This window comes from Sceloporus undulatus, chromosome 3 (genome assembly GCF_019175285.1).
Source record: "Sceloporus undulatus isolate JIND9_A2432 ecotype Alabama chromosome 3, SceUnd_v1.1, whole genome shotgun sequence".
In the NCBI taxonomy this organism is placed as follows: domain Eukaryota; kingdom Metazoa; phylum Chordata; class Lepidosauria; order Squamata; family Phrynosomatidae; genus Sceloporus; species Sceloporus undulatus.
The window spans coordinates 41,788,232-41,798,710 of record NC_056524.1 but is presented as its reverse complement, the minus strand read 5'-3'; the positions used below and the strand labels follow the sequence as shown (position 1 = coordinate 41,798,710).

General features: G+C 38.2%; 1 protein-coding gene across 4 annotated transcripts in view; it reads left to right on the top strand.

Annotated features, from left to right (window-relative positions):
- GRAMD1C (GRAM domain containing 1C) overlaps positions 1-10,479 on the top strand; it is a 30,106-nt gene that overhangs the window by 1,194 nt on the left and 18,433 nt on the right. For 2 of the 4 annotated variants that reach the window (XM_042456733.1, XM_042456736.1), the window contains exons 2-4: positions 1,003-1,093; positions 2,693-2,811; positions 8,245-8,368. In XM_042456733.1, coding sequence (XP_042312667.1) covers positions 1,003-1,093; positions 2,693-2,811; positions 8,245-8,368 — 334 coding nt within the window. The remainder of the gene's footprint in view (positions 1-1,002; positions 1,094-2,692; positions 2,812-8,244; positions 8,369-10,479) is intronic. The other 2 variants (XM_042456735.1, XM_042456734.1) reach the window with 1 other exon arrangement.

Here is a 10,479-nt window from a genome sequence, read left to right as displayed (position 1 = left end):
CAGTGGTTTTGCCAGCTGCTTCCTCGGAAATATAGCTTACAGCACCTGGTATTTGCTGGTGGTCTCTTATCCAACTACTAACTAGGGATGTCCATGCTTCTAAGATCAGATAGGATTTGGTGCCTTTAAAGTATTTAGGACCCTCCATGGGGTTTTCCCATGGTGTTACAAAAAGGAGTTTTAATTATAGTTTTGTTTGTTCAGCTGTCTGTAATTACTGGATGACTTTGGGCAAATCACATTCTCTCAGCCTCAGAGGAAGGCAGTGACAAACCTCCTCTGAACGAATTTTGCTAAGAAACCCCCTTAGGGTTCAATTTAGGGTTGCCATAAATTGGAAACAAGGCACACGACAGCAACAACAATTACTGTGAATGAATATTATTATAATCTGGTGAGAGTCAGGAGAGTTAAGGATTTGACAAAATAACGTTGTTGTTGTGTACCTTTAAGTCATTTCTGTCTAATGATGACATAGGCCATGGGATTTTCTTGGCAAGATTTTTTTTTGGGGGGGTGCCTGTGGCACTCTCTGAGGCTGAGAGTGTGCGACTTGCCTAAGGTCAGCCAGTAGGTTTCCATGGCCAAGCAAGGATTAAAATCCTGATCTCCAGAGTCTTAGTTGATTATGCAAACCACTATACCATGCTGGCTCTTTAATATTCCTTTAATGACTGTAAATATTTTCCCAGTGGTTGATGACCTACTGGGATGAGATTCAGGACCAGTGCACTGCAGAAAGTTTGTGGGGTCTGTGTAATGGAGAAAATGGTTAGTTTAGACATATGGGTAGAGAGAAAAGTGAGAGTTTATAGATGCGGGTAGCTGAGGGAGATGTACAAGTTGTTCTCCAGGTATCTACTGCTTGCTGAAGAAATATTTGGTTCCCATGTTTGAAGCTTGTATATTTTCATTCGTTTTCTTTTATTCAGTAATGTAATATTAAGATCTATAAGTGAAGATTGATTTACTGAGTAGGGCTTTCCAACATTTCCCCTCTAGTAAACCCCTCACAAAATCAAGGGTCCTCCATATCAGAACACTATGTTGTCAGCAACTGGGAAGATTCTGTGGAATCACTCTTTGGTATGAGGTCTGTAACTAGAATTATGAATTGGCAGAAATTAGGTGAAATTAGGCCTTTTTGAACATTGCACAAAATACATAGTAGCCATGATGTCTGAGGATGCTAGGAATTGTGGTCGTAGAATATACTTATTCTCAACCCTGAGATTAGAGGAAACTCCATCCTTCATGTGAACAAAAGTGCTTCCTTGCATTCTTGTCACAGTAAATGTTCAATGCCCTTGTCTCTTGTCTAGAAGATGGGATGCATCTGAACGGCATGCATGTCAGTTCTTTCTGGGGGTGTGTGTGACTAAAAGTAGCATGGCAGCTTTCCAAACAGTGGAAGGAGGAAAAACCCTAATATTAACAATAGGGAGGATTGTCCAAAATATTTCTAGTCAATTTCCCATCTTGGTAATATATTTAGAGAACTGGCAATATTATACAGTATAAGATTACCTTCTGCAGTCTTTTCTGCCTAGCAGGACTTGATCACATAAGGCTTTAATAGTGGAATTAGGGTATGATAGTATTGTCTGTGGCGGCCATGCCTTACCTCACTATGCTGTCTGTGTCTAGTAGCTGGTCTATAGTCCATCCATTGCTGGGCAAAGCCTACCAGTGCCTCCAATTGTGCTGCTTTTCCATTGTTGATCCATGTGCAATAAATTCCTCCTGAGCAGGTAGTCATGTGGTGTGAGCCAACATGTGATCTGGGATCTTTTTAACAGAGGCATTATCAGCCTGGTGATCTGTACTAAGGTGGACAGAACATAGATCTAGATTAACTGGATGATTTACAGTGGCCTGTAACTGATTCCCAATTATTTAACAATTGCTATTTAACAGTAGCTGCTACAAAATGAATCCCCGATTATTTAACTGATTATGCTGTTAAAATGAAGAAGGCTCTGGATAACCAAAGCTAGCTTTTTGTATATAAAGATTGTGGACTCTCTTCATTTCTGGTAGTCAGAACAAATTCTTGCACTCAAGAGTTTTATAATTCATAATACATGCTTTTTGCATTAGGCTGTGGTTGGTGGATCTCAGGGTGCCATTTTTTTAAAAAAGGAAACCCCCCACCCATATTGCATTCTTTCACATGCTATTTTGCTGTTATCCTTTGACTGGGGCCTCTTTTTCAACTAAGTGGAGAAGTTACTTGACCTGGAGACAGCTGGCTAAGAGGGAGTGTAGCACTGTTGAACAACTAATGTCAACTGAGAGGTCACAGCTGTTCACAGCAGTTAAAGTAGCTTGTTTTTTTTAAATTTCAAGAATGGAGGGGGGGTAAAACTGTAGTGTTCTTGGATTCCAATAACTATATGGAGGAAATGTTGGCATAGTACAGCCTTACAGATAATGTAAAGGATTTATCATCTATAACGATGGTTTAGCATTGGCTCATGGTTAGAACTTAAAGATTTGGGTTACAGTGAACTTCATGAGTCATTCTTTTACTTAGAAATGTAGACTTCTAGTACTAATGTGCAGTCAGGGACTCTTCAAAGTAATAAGAGGATTTGTTAGCTCCATTTAAACAGTGCCTGATTTTAAAAGATGAATACTCTTGTATGAATGCTAACCAAGTGTACCTAATTCTTTGCTTTCTGCTTTCCAGAGACTGACCAAGCAGGAATTTTGGCAGCTTGTGCAGCAGAGCTATGGCTCTGAGCTGGGCTTGAACACAGAAGAGATGGAAAACATTTGCTCATCATCTGAGGAAAATGGACAGTCAAGGTAGGACGTTACTGTAAATTATCACTGAAAAAGTACATTTACTGGTGGCCCATTTTACAAAATTATCTGAAAAGTTGGCTTTGGCTTTGGTCATGGTGGTTTGTGGATGGCGGTTGTTTCTGCAAGATCATCTTCCTATTCAGATATAAAAAGAAATGTAACCCACCCACTCCAGACACTCTTATTTGTTCATTAGTTTATAGATTACCACCTTCTTATACAGTATAGAAAAATGTGTACTCAAATGGCATTGTGCCCATGGCAGCATTCCTTGCACAATCAGTAATGATCAAATGCTGCTTATTGTGTGCGTTACCCAATCACATCCAAAGGTCTTTATGCCACTTAAGAGCACTTACATTGTTTTCAAGATTGCTGCAGGTGAGGAAGCTTTTTGACAGCATGGAATTAGAAAGCCTCATGCTAAATATACAATAGAAGATGTTTTCTCAGTCTAGAGATTTACTGTATTTTTAGGGATACTAAATGTCCTTTTTAAAGGCCATGCCTTTTTTCTTTTTCTTTTTTTAGTTTTGGGACCATTTCATAATATCACACATTATGATTGTTGATCCTATGTATATTTTAATCATCTTGTAGAATTATTATTTTTTATTTGTGTGGTCAAGTTTCCATATGAAGGTCAGTGCCCCATGCCAGTGGAAGTGAATAATACTGCCAGAATTCATTGGGTAGTAAGATATGTATTAGATTGTCATTATTTTAGTGGGAAAAGCTATGTTGAAGTGAGTTGGCATGGTTCCTTCAGCAACCAATCACACTGCTTTGTGTGGACATGCTACACATAGATGCAAAATTATTTCTTGCATAGCTAGTAGAAGAGTAGTGAGCTCCCATACTGTACAGTAGCATGAGCAAGCTTAAACGTTTATCCCATTTATTGGTGACTCTAAAATCTGTCTGTGTTACTAATAGCATGCTTTCCAATTTTTCAAAGAATTTATCCTTTACCCCACCACTTGGCAATGCCAAGGAGCTTCCTCATTTATGGAAAATAATGGGTGACTGTTTATTCAAGATGACTGATATAACATTCATTTTTATTATACATATAAAATATAATACCTATAAAATATAACTGTTTCATAAAAAGCTCATATTACTCTTCTAGAGGCAACTATGAGAAAGGATATAATAAAAATGCTATCTTTGTATCAACCCTGGGAATCCCAGTTGATGGTATCTGATTTGGGCAGTCCTGTTGTTTTTACTAATACCATAGACACCGGAAATTCCAATCTCTTGGAAACCATGCTACAGTTTTTGCGATCTGTTATATATTATAGTGGCTGTGCCACTGTAGAAATTATAGATATCCAGACTGTCTGAAGCATTATGATCCAGACTATCTGAAAGAGCATATTGGTCTATACAAGCTTGTTTGAGTTTTAAGATCTACAGGGGATGGCTTTCCTGTGGTCCCACCACCTTCAGAGAACATTTGGTGAGAGCATCAGAGAGAAGCTTCTCAATGGCTTTTCCCAGGCTGTAGAACTCCTTTCCATCAGAGGTCCACTTGATCCCCTTTCTGCTTTCTTTCTGTCAGCAGGTTAAGATCTTTTTATTCAGGCAGGACCTGGACTACATCTGCACTGCAGAATTAGTGCAGTTTTACACCGTTTTAACTGCCATGGGTCCATCCTATGGAATCCTGGGGTTTATAGTTTTTTGTAGCAACAGAGCTTGACAGAGAAGGCTAAATATCTCACAAAACGTCAGTTCCCAGAATTCCATAGTACTGAGCCACGGCAGTTAAAGAAGTGTCCTGTGCAGCCTTGGAAATTATGTGGTCATAGTATGTGTGAAGTGATGTGCTGCATTTTATCTTTTATTAGTAATTTATTAGCAATCATGTTTAAAATGTGTTTTAACTGTTTTTAACCTTGGGTTTTTAAAATAAATTATAATACTTTCATTTAATTTCTTTTAAAAAATTAAAATACAGTAATTATTTGTAAAATAATATTTTAAAGGAATCTTGTTTTAATTATTTTGAGCTGCTTTCAGTCCCATCCTGGGAAAATGGGGGGGGGGGGCTATAAACTCATTTATTAATTCATTCAAAAAGTGTACATTGTGCTATTTTGGCCATATCAGTTTTGCTTTGTATAAGTGCTTCAGCTGTGAATGGAAGAGAGAATCAGTGGTAAAGTCCTATATAATAATATCAATTATATCAAATATCAAAGAATATCAGTTATATCAAAAATTAAGAAATATCTCAGCCTCCTTCAGTTATTTTTTCTTTCATATGATTTCTTTAAAACTACATGTATCAATACGCCAGACAGACTACAAATAGTATGACAGACAGAAAGGACTTTGCATTACTGCCTGTTGTCACTGTTTTCAAGAACCAGAGATTATTTCCCTCCTTGCAGGGAGTTCAATTTCATCTGAATGTGCAATAGGACTTTTTTGTTTGTTTGTTTCTTAATCCTGTGCAGAGGCAGATCACAGCCTTCAGTGATATTCAGATCTATTATTGGTACTGTGGTGATGATGAAGCCTTTCAAACCGATGATAAGCTGTGATTCTGAACTGATTTCTTTTGAGAAAACTCCTGATGAGCTTTCAGAAACCAATGAAGCTGGTGCCTGTATTTGACCTAAGATAAGCCTGGACACTATCTTTGATTTGATGAATATGAGGGAGAGGACACTCCTTGCTCTAATGTCTGGGGAACCTTAGTTCTTTATACTGTGATCATGCAGGAGTTGTCAAGAATTTGATGAGGTATACCTTTGAAATGACACTTCCCAAGTCCCACCCTTAGGTGCTCTGTTCAGAGATGCATGAACAAAGAAATAGAGGTACTTTACTTGTGCTGCAAAAGCAAGATTTATTAGTCTATCGGCAGTGTAGGCCTAATTCGCTCGTGAGATCCAGCATTTACAGGAACCAGTGGCATTGGGGACGAGGGGTGACTATTTGGATTAGGAAGAGATGCTGCTCATGACCCTGTTCTGGGTATGACAGATGTTAGCTCATTTATCTGTGCTGTGATTACATCCAGACTAGACTACTATAATGCACTTTATGTGGGACTTCCGTTGAAGATGTTTCAGAAGGTTCTGTTCATTCACAATGCGATAGCTTTAAAGTTGTTAAATAGTTAAAAGTTTCAACCACATTTTTATGCCTATTCTTCATCAGCTGCACTGCCTGTCTATTCCCTTTTAGGCCCAATTTAATATGTTGGCATTAACTTTTTAAATTAATAATAATTCTTTCATTTCAAGGATGCAATGATACTTATTTCAAGCACCTTGGGGCAAAAAACTTTCTGTGCCCTTATGAACTTATCCAGATATTAAGACTGGTTACAGAAGTCTTGCTTGCACCCGTCATCATTGAGCTGTTATCTCCATCTGTTTTTTTCTTCTATGTAGACTAAATATATATTTTAAAATTTCAGATTGTTTTAAATTAATAATGGCTTTGTTCTCTTAGGACAAATCTTATGATGGAATGCCTGGCTGAAATGATATAATTTTACTGCACATTTTATTAATTATTTCTTTTATTTGAATGTTGATATACTTTAATTTTGTTACATGTTATATGCTTCATATGGTAGATGTTGTACTTTGTAAGGTGGGCTATAAATCACTTAAATAATTAACATTAACATTATCTTGATAGTTATGGTGGAGGAACAAATATTTCTGAACTGTTTTTGCAAGGTAGGCATTTAAACTTAATCAAAAGGGTAAAGTGTGTTAAATATAATTTTGAACTCTGTTCTAATGAGAAGTCCTTTAAGCTTTGCCTCCAAAAGGAACATTATCATATCATATCACCTGCCCAAATGGGGGACAGCACAGAGTTATGTAGGAGAAAGCAGATTTTCTTCCTGTAAACTAGGGTCAAGGAGCTCACTGGATGACTTTGGGGAAGTCATACTCTCTCAGCCTCAGAGGAATGCAAAGGCAAACCTCCTCTGAACATATCTTGCCAAGAAGGCCCCATAATAGGTTTGGCTTAGAGTTGCCATCAGTTGGAAAAGGCTTGAAGGTGTGTGTGTATGTGTTATGTGCCTTCAAATAAATTGTTTCTGACTTATGGAGACTGTAAGGGGTTTTCTTGGGGTTATTATGAGGTTTTCTTGGCAATATTTCTTCAGGGAAGGTTTGTCATTGCCTTCCTCTAAGACAACAACAACTAGGGGTGAGGAACCCCAGGTCATAGCCAATTTCCTAAGGGGTTTATCACACTGGGGCTAATTTTGGCATTAAAGAGAGCGTAAAGTGCATTTAAAGCATCCTATAAATAAAGCAAAAATGGCAAGTAATTGCAAGAATGATTATCACACACAATTGCGCAAATAAAATGATATCAGAAATGCATTGTTACTGAAATCCTGCAAGTAAAAAGATGTGCGTTACTGCTTCTTTGTGACCACTTTAATGGTGGGTTTTGTGCGACGTTGTGTGAAATTGTTTCGTGTAATTACGCAATTTTTCTAAGATATTCGCAGGATAAACTCCCGATCTCCTTCATGTGATAAACTGTTCCTAAGACATCATTATCCCATTATCGGGTATTTTTCTAGCTTTTTATTCCCCCTTGTGAATGGTTGCAGTGGCTCTCCCAACCCTTAAATACAGGCAGTAGAAGCCAAAATATGCTAATATTTTGGTTTCCACCCTCTTGCCACCACTGGAATGCAGTCTCTCCTCTCCTCAATTTCTGGAATTGAATTCAGGCCTGAGGCAGAAATAAGTTTCCCAACCATTCCACTAATCTATTGTTGAAGTGTCTCCTAGGCAAATGATCCAGTCTCTTCCTGCCTTTTTACAAAGGGGCGGGGGGGGGGGGTGAAGTATATACTAGCGATATCTTTCTAGCCTTCACAGTAGCCTGAACATGTGAGAATAAGAAGTGGGTGAGGGTACATTGACCCTTCACTCCATATCCTCCTCATTCCTTCACCCGCCTGCAATGGGTAGGGAGGTCTGAAGGGACAGTCTCCTTGAGTAGTTTTTACTTGAGTAGAATGCTCCATGCAGCTGAGGACTCTTATCTAGAAAAGAACTTCATTTGAGAAACATGTAAGAATAGGCAATGTGTAAGAGATATTCAGGCTTCTGGCTGCCTCCTAGACTCTACATTTTAGTATGGGAGAATGGGCAAATGATGGCTGGAAAAATTAGCCATAGTTAAAGCAATTCTGTTTTCTGCTTAACTGTTTTCTGTAACACTGCCTGGTATTCTTTTTCTTTGACAAAGTCTGGAATGTTGGTCTTTTCTCAGAAATCCAGAAAGAGATGTGAAATCACTTGGTAGTAGGATGACCAGAAATTACAGCTGTCAATGCTGCACTGAGTGCTTTGAAATTCCAAAATTGTCAATGATAATAGAGAGAGAAGGGTAAGCTAACTTCACTGCTGTTTTTCTTGTCTCGGACAGGTCTAGCCTTTGTGATGAATCTGGGGAGAAGGAGACACCTAAGGCAGATGGTGTAATTCAAGAACCCATTGCTCAGATACTTGAAATTGAAACGCAGTTACTTAAAGAAAACCCACTGAGAGAAGTAAGCTACTCGGTTTTCTTCCTGTTACAGTGGAACACATACTTGATGCTACATTCCTCATGGGCTTTATTGTTGAAATAAGAAGCCTCTTTTTACATATTTTTCAGTGTTCGTCCCTTTAATTCTTGAACTCATTGCTTCAAGTGTAGTTTAGTGCTGCCTTCTTATGTTTCAGCATTTTGCTGAAGGACTGTGAGCAAAGCTGGAGTTGCGGTGAGATGTGTGCATGCTGCACATATTACATACAACCTTACTGTCTGAGACATTTGGCTTTATTTTTGTTATCAACCTTGGATGTGTTTTTTAAAATGGTTATCTAAACATTGCAAATATGCACATTTGCATTCACAAGCTATTAAACCTTTTGTCTACTGGCCCATGATGTTTCGTTAAATCAGAGGTTAAATTCCCAGGGATGGGGCCTCCATTGGAGCCACCCCAATCCACTGGAGATGTTGCTGAAATATGGTAGGGCTATGGCAAATTCCTCTGAAAACAAGGCATGTGGGGGCGGGGATATGTGCATTTATAGGAGACTGGAATGAATTATGTTGTAATTTACATGATTTTTGAAAGGTTTAGTTGTAGAACAGCTTTCCAGAAGTGTTACAATACTGGGAGGAGAAGGCATTCAGTGGAATCCTCAGTGTGTTTATTCAGAAACAAGTCTATCTGGTTCAAATGAAACTACAGTACTTCTGTAGTCAGTCTGATTTAGGTTTTCAGTTTCAGAGGTTTTGTATCTTTTACTGTTGTTACCTTTCAGGGGCAAGTTATGGTGGCCAGCTATTTATGGACTGGAAGTGAAATTAATTCTATTCATCTACTTTCTATAGCATAACAAGTGTTGTAAGTGAATGCTTGATGATATAATTTGCAGAGATTTTTATTTCATAACTTACAAATTTGTATTAAGATTGTAAAGCATAGAAGCAATAGAATTTCTTCATGACCTGGGGAAATTAGTTTTATGTTCTGATTATTGTGAACATACAAGTATGTGCAATTTGAGCTGAGAGTTATGAAAGTAATTGGCATGAAAACATGATGATGATTCCTATATAATTAGCCCGAATTCCAGATTTCTGTTTAACAGATTCCAGGATGCTGATTCTGTCAATGATATATAATATCCCTGTCTGCTTTCACTCCCACGCTAGTATGAAATGCCTTTCTCTTGGCATTTGATACTTTTGAAGTTTCAGTCACTACTGATCAGAAATATTCTCATTATCTTAAATATATATAGGGACATTCTGTTCAGCAATATTTTAATTTAGAATTCCTCAAGCCTCTAGTGCAGCATAAAATATGGCAACAATTTAACTTTATTTCATCATCTCCTGTAAGAAACAAAATTTTATGTAGCAACCCCCCCCCCCCCCCAATATGGACTCAAATGGTTTCACATGTGAGGTCTCAATAACTTTTATAATCTAATGTAGGCAAATAACATTATCTCTCCATAGTGAGTTGAGCCTTTGCCACCTGGCAGATGGGTTTTGAAGTCCTTGTTGGCATCATGGCCAACATTAATAGCTATCCAGGGGCATAGTAAGGTTTAATTTGTATTAGCACTTTGCTACTTTTTGCATTAGCTCAGCTGTCTGGCTGGGAAAAGATATGAAAGTTCAGAATGGACTTTGGGAATGAGTTTTCTTCTACTACTAACCTGCTCACACAGTTCTCATAGCTATTGGGGATGGAGATGGGTCATGCTTGCACACTTTGATTTTCTTTGTTTGCTTCTGCACTTTATAATCCTGGGAATCTTCCATTGGCCTCACCTGAAAAGGGCATGCACCCCAGGCTAAAGTATGGGAAATTGGATCTTAGGGAATAACAAGCATTAGTGGTTTAGGGGCCCATTTCTACCATTCACTAGGAAGTTATGCTGGAGTACTCCAGTAAAATGAATGGAGTGATTCTCTGCTTTATATCATCCGCTGCCAATCCCTGGTGGGTTTCCAGGAAAGAATGAAACAATTTTAGTTAATGGGCACAAATATGGCATCAGTCCCTGGCACACCAGGAAAAAACAAACAAAAACAATTTCCATTCCCCCAATACTTTACTGTCTTCTAAACCAATGCTTCTCAGGTTATTGGGGT